Raw genomic sequence first — 13,462 nt, forward strand, 5'->3', positions numbered from 1 at the left:
CAGATTAGTGCCTTGCACATAGTGAGTGTTCAGTGCTTACTGGATGAATAAATTAAAGAATAAAGTTATAGCCTACTTTCTTAATTTTACAAAAGTTTTTTCCTAACCATAATTAGACACTTTATTTCCTTTTATTTATTTATTTATTATTTTTTTTTAATTTTATTTATTTATGATAGTCACAGAGAGAGAGAGAGAGAGAGAGAGAGAGAGAGAGGCAGAGACACAGGCAGAGGGAGAAGCAGGCTCCATGCACCGGGAGCCCGATGTGGAGCCCGATGTGGGATTCGATCCTGGGTCTCCAGGATCGTGCCCTAGGCCAAAGGCAGGCGCCAAACCGCTGCGCCACCCAGGGATCCCTTTATTTCCTTTTAAAACTAGATTTGTGATCTGGTATTTTTTACTTCAACTACATATGAGTGAGTTATGTGTTATTTATTTTAGAAAAAGAAACCTTAATTTGTCATAAAAAAAAAAAAAACCCCAGCAAATTGCTTTTTTCCCTAACATTGAGGGCTTACACTGTGCTAGGTAGTGTCCTAATAAATTTTTATGTCTTGACTCATTTAATTAATTAGATGTACTATTTGTTACTGTTTTGTAGATTAAGAAATTGAGGCATAAAGATGTTAAAGTAAATTTACTCAAGAAATCCATGCACTTTGGCTCTGTTTCAAACATTTATCATTTAGGTAACATTTAGAGGTTCTCATTTGTACTTGGCTCCGGTGAGAGGATACAAAGGGAGTGCTGAACAAAATTAAGTTTTGTTTTGTCAGACTCATTAATGTGGCTAAGCAGTATTTTATTGGTTACCACTTGCTATTGTGTGCTGAAATAGTTAACACTGTTAATTTTTTTTTTTAATTTGGGTAACTATCACAGTGTCACTCAATAGCCCAGCCATTAAGAAATAGAATACCATATTGAATACTGAATACTGTAATGAAGCAGATGTATGGAGACAAGCAACTTTAACAATGACTTTGGAATGAAGAGGGGAAAAAGGACATTTACAAGCTGAATTTGGTAGCCCAGCCCAATGATATCTGCTTTTATTTCATTAACCAGAATTATATCAATGGTCAGCACATCTGAAAGGAGACTGAGAATGTAGTACTTTTTCTTAGTGGGCACATTGCCGCCTTCCACTTCTTCTGAGAAGAGGAAAAGATACTAGGTAGGCAACAGTTATCTGCCTTAAATAGATACAGCAGGTTTCTAAAATATAACAGAGACTTTGATGGAAAACACTTTTGTTTTTTATTGTTATAACTCCATCTCAGTAGGTCAGAAGGTAACCTTAGAAATATTTAAAATTGAAGTTTTTGTGGTTAGGAGTGTTCAGTGTTTATGTGTAAACTGTAGGACATTTGACACATTGACTTGGAAGAGCTGATGATTTTCATTAAGAGAGATTGTATCTAATTTATTGCTAACATCACCTTGAAAGACTCACTATACCTTTATTTCAAATGAGGACCCTGAAGCTCAAAGCGGTTGGTTAAGTCAGTTGCTCAAGGTTATACAGCTAATAAATGTCAGAGCTGAGATAGAGCCTAAATGTAAAAATCCATGTCCTTTTCAACTCTGCTAACACTGTTGCTTTATTTATTAGATGCCTGCTTCAAGCAGGACACTTAGAACCAATGGTTATTTTAATTGTTTCTATTTAAATAATTAATTCTTGCTCCTTGCTTGTATCTTCGATTTCTCACTGATCTAATCTTTTAAGTTGATTGCTTAATCAACTTTAATCTTTTAAGTTGATTGTTTCATGAATGAAGAGAAATATAAATTTACTTCTAAGTACTACTTCAGCTGCACTTTGCAAGTTTTATTATTTTCTTCCTTATTTTTATAAGTTTATTTGTTTATTCATTTTTGAGTAATCTCTACACCGAATGTTGGGCTCAAAATCACAAGCCTGAGATCAAGCATTGCATTGTCTTCCAGCTAAGCCAGCCAGTTTTAATATTTTCACTGTCATTCAGTTATAAATATTTTACATTTATCTCTTTAATTCATGGATTGTTTAATAATATAGTTTTATTTTTAAATATATGATTTTTAACTGATTATTTAAAATGGTTGATCCCTAATTTGTGTTGTGGTCAGAGACCGTAATCTGTATAATATTGCCTCTTTGAAATTTGTTACTACTTTGTTGGTGATTATGTGTGGATAAATTTTGTAAATATGTGCTTAAAGAGCTGTTTTCTACCTATTAGGTAAGAGTTCTGTGCTTAGATCAAGCTTGGCTAAAATATTAATCTTCAAAAGGAGATACTCATATCTTGAATTATTAGTTTTAAAATGTTAGGTATTAGTGAATCGGATGTCAGGAACTTGCGCTTTCTTATTTATCTGATATTTTTAATACTGAAGAGAATAACAAATAGTTGATGAATGCAAAACAGTTCTAGCAAAGGAACTTGATTTTCATATTAGATCATTTTAGACATTGTGAACAAATCTACAGTTACCATGAGACAGTGAAAATCATAGTGGTAGTCCAGGTCTTATTTGTTTTTTTTTAATTTGTGTTTTCTTTATCATTGAAATATTGCAAATTCAGGGGATCCCTGGGTGGCTCAGCGGTTTAGCGCCTGCCTTTGGCCCTGGAGTCCCGGGATCGAGTCCCACGTCGGGCTCCCTGCATGGAGCCTGCTTCTCCCTCTGCCTGTGTCTCTGCCTCTCTCTCTCTCTCTCTCTCCCTATGTCTATCATAAATAAATAAATCTAAAAAAAAATAAATTTAAGAAATAAAAAAAAGAAATATTGTAAATTCAGGTGTTTTTTTTTTTAAGATTTTATTTATTTTTGAGAGAGTGTGCACGCACCCACAGGAATAAAGGGAGGGGCAGGGGGAGAGGGACAAACTGCTGAGAACCTGCTGAGGGGGGCACCCAACTCAGAGCTCTATTGCAGGACCCTGGGATCATGACCTGAGCCAAAGTCAGATGCTTAACTAACTGAGCCACCCAGGCACCTGAAAAATTAGAAGTTCAGTGTTTTATTGAAAAGTAAAGATATATATTTTTCAACCACAAAGTTTTACTTGCAGAATCAGATTGTAGTATATGAGGCAAACGGTGCCTCCACTTCTTCAAGCCCTATTGTTTATGATCTTTTCAAAATTAAGTTTTATTTTTTCCCTCCCTTTGAAAGTCTTATTAAAGTTTTAATTTTGAAATAATTGTGAGATAAAAGTTGCAAAAATAGGGCAAAGAACTCCTGAATACACTTTACCCAGATTATCCAGTTGCCAGCATTTTGCCACACTTGCATCATCACTCCTATTCTCTCTCTGTATACAGATTATATATATATTTTCATCGTTTGAAAGTAACTTGCTGCTATCATATCTCTGTACTTCTAATATTTTGGTGTATTTTTTCTAAATACAAGAACATTCACTTAAAAACCCCCACAGCCTTCTGATCAAAGCAGGAAATGGACACTAAAGCAATACTCTTAACCAGTGTGTGGAATGTATTTCAGTTTTTCCAGTTGCCAGAGTAATGGTCTTCACAGCAATTATTTTTTTCTGGTCCAGAGTCTAGTCAAGGGTCATGTGTTGAATATAATTTTTATGTGACTTTCGTCTTTTTAAATCTGGAATGTTTGTCAGGTTCCTTTTTTCTTTCATGACACAAAAATGTTTTAAAAGTTCAGTCCATTATTTTATACAGTGCCCCTCAATTCAAATTTCTCTGATATTTTCTCATGATTAGATTTACATTATGCTTTGGGCAGAAATATCTCAGAAGTGGTGTTGTATCCATCTCAGTGCATTTGTAGAGATGCATGATGCTGGTTTGTGTCATTGCTGGTGGTCATTTGGTAGCCTTGATCACTTTGGCTAAGTGTTGTGTGCCAGGTTTCTTCACTGTAAAATTTGAATTAATAGGTATTTTGTGGGATGATATTTCAAGACTATGTAAATATCCTTTTTCTTACCACTTTCACCCACTAAAGCTTTACTATCTCTTGATAATCCTTGTCTATCAGTTACTACTGTGATGTTTATAAATTGGTAGCTTTCTAATTGCATTATTTGTTTATATTTACTATTTGGTATCATATTGCAAAGAAGAGCTTTCCCTTCTTCCTCATTATTTGCTTCTATCAGTATGAAGTCCTGGATTGTTCTTTTATTCAAAGAGTTTGTATCAGTGTGTATCAGTGATACACTGAACAGTGTATCAGTGTGCTCAGTTTTTCCCAATTGTCCAGTTGTTGGCCCTTTCAGCGGACTCCTGTATACTTTTGTTATGTCTCCATCATTTTTTGAGCTCTTCCTTACTGTAGGTACAATAAAATGTTCTAGTCTTATCTTGAACCTCTCTTGCCTCAACCCTGGTACTGGCTATTTCTTTCAGTGTGTTATCTAAAGCAACATAGTATGATATTTCAGAGCCTGAGTTTTATCACTTGTTAGCTCAGTTGATTTGGTCAAATTATTTAATCTCTGTAAGCCCCAGTTTTTATTTAGAAAATTCAGATTAAAATGGTACATATCTGATAGTGTTGTTGTGAGGATTAATTTAAATAATCCACTTGAACAATGCATATCACAGGGTAAATATGACATAAACATTGCCTATTATTGTTATTACATTACTATTCCCTCTTTTTTCCCCCCTTTAACAGGATGTTCTTTTAAAGAATTGTTGAAGACGAAGTTTTTTTTATTTTTGTTTTTTTGTTTGTTTTTTAATGGCTTTACAGAATTTTAAATTGAATACAATTTGACATGACGGCAAAAAATGTAAGTATTTGTAAATTTTTAAATGTAAGTATTTTTAAAGTGAGTTGTACTTTTTCCTATGCATATTTTCTTCACTATTCTAATTAATCAAGTTCAATGTACTGGCATTAATTTATGATTGTTTTTGTTTATACAAAGAATGAGATACTAAACTTAAATGGTATTGAACATAGCCCTCGAATGGACACTGTAGCAGTCTTGTAAATTGCTGCCAACTTGCACCTTCTCAATAGCTACAAAATTACTATCTCTAGAAAGTTTCCCACCCCTCTCCTTTTTGGTACTGTAATAAATTTGTTTTGGTATTGCTGGAGATTTACTAGCCTTATTGAGAAAATCACTGTTTTCTTTGGCCCAGTTTTTTTCTTGTGGATTTACTCAAGGAAATATGTGTACTGAGATATTGTTCCAAAGAAGCTTGCTGTCTTCCATGAGATGGTTCCTGAGGAGACATTAGATTTTCAGTGTTTTGGAGAAGTTACTCAGTTTGTTTCCTCTGTTTCAGGCTGTTATTTCTGACTCTGCTTCCTTTCAAATTACATTCTTATTGTCAGACTGTAGCAGTAGATTTGTTTCCAGTTATGTGAAGGATTATGCCAGTAAATAAATACTAAAACATATAGGGAAATGTCTTATCATGGCTTTACTGTTCCCAGATTATGCTGTTGGAGTCTTTGGTTACATGTAACAGAAATCAGCTTAGGCTCCCTTAAAAAGGGAATTTATTATAAAGATCCAGGAATGTTTCATAGAGTTTAAGAGTAGGAATTTAGTGGGCCCTCAGAAAGATCTGGGTGCAAGAACTTGAAATGTACCAGGAATTGAAGCAGTATTTATATTCTGTTTATTATCTCTGCTTATCTGTGTGCAGCTGCTTAATATTCTGTCTCTCTCTGTAAATCATGCTCCTTAGATTTCCAGGCAGCATCTCAATGTATGTGTTACAGAACCAGCCTGTTCAGAGAAAGAGAGGTGCAAAGAAAAGGAGGAAGGCAGCTTGACAGATCCATGTCAGCTCCAATTTCAGACTTCTTGGGTCGACCTCTGGCACTGTTTAAGTGTAGTATCTACTAGTGGTTTATTTAATTGTGACTGGGAGAAGCAAGCATTATATTGTGTGAAAAGTCTCCTTATCAGCCAGACATAGTTCCAAATACTGTCCATTATGCATCTAAAGAATAACATAAAAAAAACCCTTCTTGATTTATCTATTTTTCTATTATTAACCTTGCTTATGACATGCTATAAGCAGATACAGATTTTGCTTCATTATCATTTAACTAATTTTGTTAGAATAAATTATCAGGAATACTCTGCTTTAATTTACAGCTGTTATATATATTTGTTAAAGCGCTATTTGGGGAAAAGAAGAAGTAGAGTTTTAGTCTGTGTATTGGGAATTTTCTTGCAGGATATTATCTTTTTTTTTTTTTTTTTTTTTTTTTTTTTGCAGGATATTATCTTAACTTTTTTCTCCTTAGGAAAAAAAGGAGGTAAAAGTTATCTTGAACCACAAGATGGTTAACATTCAAATATCAAGCTATTTTGGCTCAAAATGTACCTTGAGTCAAATATCATCTTCCTAGTCATATGTACAGTTTGCTATATTAAAAGTTGTTTCCCTAAAGTAACATAAGGCATTTGAACCAATGGTAATCCTACTCGCATTATTTTGTTTGTATATTTGGAAGAAATCAAACAGTGAGAAATATGTTTCTCTTTCTGCTCTGGCAACCTCGGGAGAGGATAAGTGATGAGCTGATCCTCTTTTGATATAGAGTTAGGGACATGAAGAGGTCAAACCTCAGATTGGGCTGAGCTGATGCATGTGGGAAAGAATTGAAATAGGCTGTCTGAAAGTAACCAGTCAAATCACTAACCATTCTACAATAGAGAAGAACATTTTTGTGGCTTTTAATATGTTTTGTCAGGATAATTACTGAAAAGATTATACTAGTTCACAATACCATGAGCAATTCATTCTCCTCCCCGCCCCCAATATATGTACGTGATACTGTTCTAGGCTTATGGCTTCCTGGGGCTTATAGTGTCTGTAGTGAGAGAAGACAATAAGTACATATATAATGTCAGGCAATGGTAAATGTCATGAAAATAAATAAAACAAGTTAGAAGAGGGAGAGCTCTTTCAATTTAGGTGTTCAGAAGAGTTCTCTGTAAGGAAATTACTTTTAGACAGAAATGCTCTTGAGTCTCAATCCAAGAAGAGGAAGTCAGATATACAAATATCTGGGAGAAGAACATTCCAGGTAGAGTCAAGAAACGGTGTAGTTGTTCAAGGAACAGCAAGATGACCGGTTTATAAGTAGAAGCAAGGAAGAGTGGTAGGAGATGAAGTAAGAAAGAAAGCAGGAGCCAGCTTATGTGGAGCCTCAAAGACTGGGTGATGGGTATGTATTTAAAAGATCAGTAAGAAGCCACTGGAGATTTGATGGAATAGTTGCATGACCTGACTTACCGTTTTAGAAAGTTTGTCCTGGCTGCTAAGTGAATAGACTGAAGAGAGGCATAGTAGAAGCAGACTCATTTGGCACTTGTCTCAGTAGTTCAGACAGCAGAGTATGATTTGGGCTGAGGTAATGATATTGGAGACAGGGAAAAGTGGCTGGATCTAGGTTGTATTTGAAAGGACAGACATCAGGAGTTACTGAGTAATTAGGATATGGAGGCAGGGAGAAATTAAAGAAAACTTCTCAGTATTTGGCTTGTTGTAACTGGATAAAGGGCTATGCTGTTTAATGAGAAGAGAAACTCTTGGGGAACTGTGGGATTTTGTGGCAAACTCAACAATCATTTTGAACATATTAAGGTTGACCTAAAGATGTCCAGGTGAGGATATTGGGTAGGTAGTTTGGTAAATGACTTTGGAGCTTAGGAGGAAGGTTGCAATTGGATATGGAAATTTTGGAGTCATTTCATATTAAGTTATTTTAAAGCTGTGGTACTCATGAGAGTATATAGGACTTGAATGGATAGAGTATACGTGAGGACCCAAGGTCTGAGCACAGGGATTTTCTAACATCTGGGGAGAAGCCGCCAAAGAGACTCAAAAAAAGACCGGAAAGGAAAGAAAGAGTGTTATCCTGATGACCTGGAGCCAAGTAAAGTGTTTTAAGAAGGAGGGAGTGATCAGTTGTGTCACATGACACTGAGAAGTAAAAACTCTTAGACATGGAAGAGATTGCCGAGGTCTTATAGAGGCATCATTAAACATATATTCAATTATTTATTCTCTTATTTTCTGTTTCTCATTTTACATATCTCATATGAGGACAGTTTTTGTGAAGAGTTGTTTTTGTCTTACCCATGCCATAGTATGTCTCATGATTGCAAATGATAGAAACCCTATTCAAAAGAGCTTAAGGCAAAAAATGTAATATATTTATTCACACAACTAAAGAGTCTGGGGTACTCTGGCTTCAAACACATCTGAATTGAGGAGACTGAATGGTGATGTCAGGGAGGGATTTGTGTTCCTTTTTCCATCTCTTGGTTCTCTCTCTATGGTAGCAAAATGCCCTATATTGTCCTTACAATTCTTACCTCAGTAGGAGAGAAGGAACTTTCCCTTTTTTGGCATTTATATTTCAAGTCCACAGAGGAACTTTGATTGGCCCTGCTTGGCCCACATGTTAGACCAGCCAGTGTGGAGAAAGAAGTGGGGCATATCCTGGTCATGAGTCCACTTCTGCTGACATGGCACGGTTGAGGCCCAAAGATTAACAGTCATACTAGAGCTACATGGATTGTGGGATGGATCATTTTGCAAAAAGGAAGGTCTGTAGAACAGGCAGTAAATTCATTGTTTCTGGGATAAAATTGTTGTCAAATAGTCTCTAGTATCCACTGATTACTCTTCATGACCACAAATGCAGGTGTGTTCTGACTTCAGCTCATTCAGTGTACAATAAAGAATCTTGAAAGGTAATTTGACATTTATTTTTTGCCTCGTCAAGCATCTTTTAAAAAATATGTAAACCATGATACTCATTACAGAAATAGAGAATACAGATAAAGAAACTAGCCTAGAGGGATCCCTGGGTGGCGCAGCGGTTTGGCGCCTGCCTTTGGCCCAGGGCGCGATCCTGGAGACCCGGGATCGAATCCCACATCGGGCTCCCGGTGCATGGAGCCTGCTTCTCCCTCTGCCTGTGTCTCTGTCTCTCTCTCTCTCTCTGTGACTATCATAAATAAATAAAAAATATATATTTAAAAAAAAAAAAAAAAAAAAAAAAAAAGAAACTAGCCTAGAGATTATCAGCAGAATTTTGCCTAGGAAGACATCTGGTATATATACGTGTGTGTGTGTGTGTGTGTGTGTGTGTGTGTATAACAAAATTATGTATATATTTTTAATAAAAATGAGGTCATACTGTTTTATAACCTAATATTTAGTTTAATCTCTATGACAAATGTCTTTTCTTGTCTAAATATCTCTGCAACATCACTTTAAATGACTGTTTTATGTTATCTGCTGTATGGACATATTTACACCAGTTTCCTGATGTTAACTATACATTATTTCCCTTATTTTTTTTTAGCTCTTTGTTTCTTTTTACTTACTCATGGGATTATTTCCATAAGGCAAAATCTTATGAAATTAGTGGCCCAAAGAGCTATGCTTTGGGTGAGGGAGGGCTTTTGTTTTATGTTGCTAAGCTGCATTTCAGAAAGGTTACACTAATTTATATATTCACCAGCAGTGAATTAAAGTGCCATTTCCCTTTATTTTCTTTTTAATCTTTGCCAGTGTAATCAGCAAAAAAAAAAAAAAAAAAAATGGTATGTAATTTATTCATTTCTCCAATTACTAGTTAGGTCAGACAGACATTGTATATGTTCATTGGTCACTTGCATCTCTCTTTTGTGAATTGTCAGAAGAGTTAAAAGCATTACTATTTGAATAACTTGAGTATTGCTTTGTCACTATCATATTCACATAATTAATTAATTTGATCTAAGAAGCTCTCTGAATTTGTCATGCACATATGTATTATCATCTCTGTTTAGCAGTGACTGTTCCAAGATCACCTTGCTTGTGACTGCAGAGCTGAACTTAGAGTATAGATCATCTCACTCTGAATCTTGTTTTCTTTTAGTTTTGTCAATCTAAAATGTTAAACGTCAGTAAAATTATAATGTTATTAATGGGAAATATGGTTTGAGTCTTAAAAGTTGGTCTTGGATATTTTTTATTCTACAGGCACTTAGTGACTGCTTGCAGTATACAACACAGTGTTTGAATATCCAAATAGAAAACTTTTCTCAGAACCTTATTAGGTGGAAAATTTTACATAAAATGAGTTCACTTTTTTAGGTCTGTGAACTATTATTATTATTATATTCTTCTTAAATAGTAGAAGGAAAGAATAGTTGTTTTTAAATTCCTTTCCTTCTCTACTTTTTCTATACCCGAGTAATCTTTTCTTTGTCTTTAAACTATAAAGTGTTTATGAAAGCAGAGATTAATAAATTTTTGAAATTTTAATTTTAGTAGTATTTATATAAACTCTAAATACACTCTAGTAGTATTTAGTAGTTTTTATATAAACTACACTTTAGTAATATTTATATAAATTCTAAAAAAACACCTCCTCTCCACCTATTGGACCAAAATTAGCATATAGTATTGACTCAAAATTGACCTTTATCTTTTTTTAGAGTATAATTTGTTGGTTATTAAGATGCAGATGTACTGCTGCTTAAAATGTTTCCAAATTCATTCCTTGCCTCACTCTGCAGAAGTTGGCCATTAAAAGAGCAGGTGTTTAAACTTAACAGTAACCCAGTAACTGTGAACTCTCCACTGTGAATATGTGGTTTCAGTTGAGGTTTTTGCCGTTATCTTTGTATAATAACAAAGAGTATAATCTGATGCTTTTGAAATTATTGTTAATACATGTATTAAATGATCACAGTGTATTAAGCATGGAATATTAAAAGCTGTCTTTGCCTTCTTTGCTTTCTTTCTAAAGTAGAACTCCAATGAAAGTTTTGTCTTCTTATAGCAGAAAAGGTTTTTTTTTTGTTTTTGTTTTTGCTTTTGTTTTTGTTTTTAAGGAGACATTTTAGTAGATGCCACAGTAAACTCTTGGCATTTACAAATTGAACACTTAACATTTAATATTTGTAAGCAATTCTTATGGTGGTAATTTGTTGCAAAGAGTACTTCTAATAGCATACTTATTTTTTTTTCTAATAGCATACTTATAAGAAGCTAGATAGAATTAAGTATCTGCACCATTGTCTACAAAAAATTGAGAAGCTGCATTTTAGATGTCTTCCACTTAGCTGCTGTCATAAAAATTAGTATTAGATGCTAGAGATAGGTTTGCATCAGAATACTTTTCCATGATGTTAATGATATGTAGAAATATTTCTGGTAACGTATCTCTTGACAAAAAGAAATAGCTATTAGTAGTGCATTTGAATTACTAAATAATGAAATAATTAGCTCTTACATTATGAAATTGTAAAGTATCAAAGGAGTGCTAATGAAGAATATATAATGCTGCAGTGGATAGTTTAAAAACAACATTAAGTGCACAGATACAAAGTTATAAAGCTCTGTGTGCTTTAAAACCTTTTTGATGTGCTAGAACTTTGAAAGGATGTTGGAGATACCAAGTTAGCATTGATATTTGAAGATTATAAATCTACAAGGATTAAAACAATAACATAATAGTAATAGTAGAATAATTTATTGGAATCTTGCTTTATGTCAAGTTTTTTTCCTCCTGGCTCTGTAATAAATTTTTTTAAATTCTGATGATCTATCACATTTAACTCTATGATTCCAAGAAGTCCAGTGGCTATCACATTAAATGAAATAAATGGTCTAAAGGTGAATTTACAAACACACTTGCTATAAATAGTCCCTCCAGTATCATATTAATAGTAAGGTTAACATATTTAAGCACTTTGTGCCAGATACTGTGCTAGATGCTTTACAAGAATTATCTTGATCTTTCTGATAACCTAAACTGGTAAACATTTCTAACACCCTTCAGTTATATTTGAGGAGACTGAGGTGTAGAGAGCTTGTGTGACTTGACCATGACCATGCATCTAGTAGCCTTGGTGAGGCAGAGTATGAATTCAAGCAGTTGGATTTGAGACCAGTAGACCTCATCTCTGTGGTGTGGTATTAATGGCCTTTACGTGATCTATTACATATCATAATGTTGAAAAGTATTATACAAAAAAAAAATACTATAGGCAGCAATTATGAACAGCAAAAATTAAGGGCATCATGAAGGTGGAATTTTGGTATATCTATTGGCAACTTGACTGCTGCCACATTAACTTGCCTTCAAAAAAAATCAGTAAAATCTATAGATTTCAATTCTGCACACAAGTAACATTATTTCATCATTTTTATTTTAATTTGGACAGTTCATGTTTTCCCATTTCAAACAATGTATTCTTTGTAATTCTACTTATATTGATGATATAGTTAATTTATTTTTATGTGGCTATCTATATTATTTGACATGGTTCTTCAGTAGGAAGTATAAAATAGCTTATTAAATGATCATGTAATTCTTAAGATCCTATTTTTAATTTTTAAAACTATTTGATTCAGGTTGGTTTGACTTCTACAAATGCAGAACTAAGAGGATTTATAGATCAGAATCTCAGTCCAACAAAAGGTAAGGACAGATAAATTGAAATTTTCTGCATTGAGCTACTTTTATTGCATTTGTTTTATAGAGTATGCAGCTAACGTGTATTACTTTATGTATAATAACTATTATGTAATATTTCTGTGTTGTGTTATCATATACCAAATAACTTGTATCCTGTGAAAGTTCTGAGAGGTGGGGGGAGACAGAGAGAGTTAGGATGAGAGAGAGTGTGTGGCATTTTTTTTTTAAGATTTTTATTATTCATTTGAGAGACAAAGCACAAGCAGGGGGAGGAGCAGAGGGAGAGGGAGTAGCAGACTCCCTGCTGAGCAGGGAGCCCTATGTGGGGCTTGATCCCAGGTCCCTGAGACCATGACCTGAGCCAAAGGCAGATGCTTAACCAAGCGACTGAGCCACCCAGGCACCCCTGAGAGTGTGTGTGGTATTTGTGTTACTTTTGTCCATCTCTTTCCTAAGAGGTCTTTAAAACCACCGTTTGTTTTTTTGTTTGTTTGTTTGTTTGTTTGTTTGTTTTTGAGGGAGAGAGTGTGTGTGTGCATGCACCAGAACCCATGTGTGAGAAAGAGGGAAGAGTGGGAGGGATGGCAGAGGGAGAGTGGGGAGAGAGAATCCCAAACAGGCTCCATGCTCAGCACAAAACCCAACACGGGGCTTGATCTTACAACCCTGAGATCATAACCTGACCCAAAATCAAGAGTTGGATACTTAACCAACTGAACCACCAAGGTGCCCCTAAGACTAGCTTTGATAAAGAATCCTCTTACAATTGAAACTAACTGTTCAAGCCACTTTTTTCTTGATTTTCTTGTTTGATAGCCCTACTTCCTGGAATTCCTCTATCTAATATATAGTTTACTGAAGGAAAAAGGAGTCTGACGTAGCAGTACAAGAATTTATGCAAGACACTGTATCTTGCTGTATGTCAAAATTCAACAGTATTTTTTAGTATATAGCGATAACATACTGAAATATTTATAGTTGAAATGATAGGATGTTTGGGATTGGCTTCAAAATAATCTGG

At 34.6% G+C, this 13,462-nt stretch overlaps 1 protein-coding gene across 4 annotated transcripts in view; it reads left to right on the plus strand.

Annotated features, from left to right (window-relative positions):
• The window catches only part of TFDP2 (transcription factor Dp-2), a 162,265-nt gene that overhangs the window by 43,533 nt on the left and 105,270 nt on the right, over positions 1–13,462 (plus strand). For all 4 annotated transcript variants that reach the window (XM_077864887.1, XM_077864883.1, XM_077864884.1 and 1 more), the window contains exons 2-3: positions 4,657–4,774; positions 12,378–12,444. In XM_077864887.1, coding sequence (XP_077721013.1) covers positions 4,760–4,774; positions 12,378–12,444 — 82 coding nt within the window. In that variant the 5' untranslated portion in view covers positions 4,657–4,759. The remainder of the gene's footprint in view (positions 1–4,656; positions 4,775–12,377; positions 12,445–13,462) is intronic.

The sequence above is a fragment of the Canis aureus genome, chromosome 22 (genome assembly GCF_053574225.1).
Source record: "Canis aureus isolate CA01 chromosome 22, VMU_Caureus_v.1.0, whole genome shotgun sequence".
NCBI lineage: Eukaryota > Metazoa > Chordata > Mammalia > Carnivora > Canidae > Canis > Canis aureus.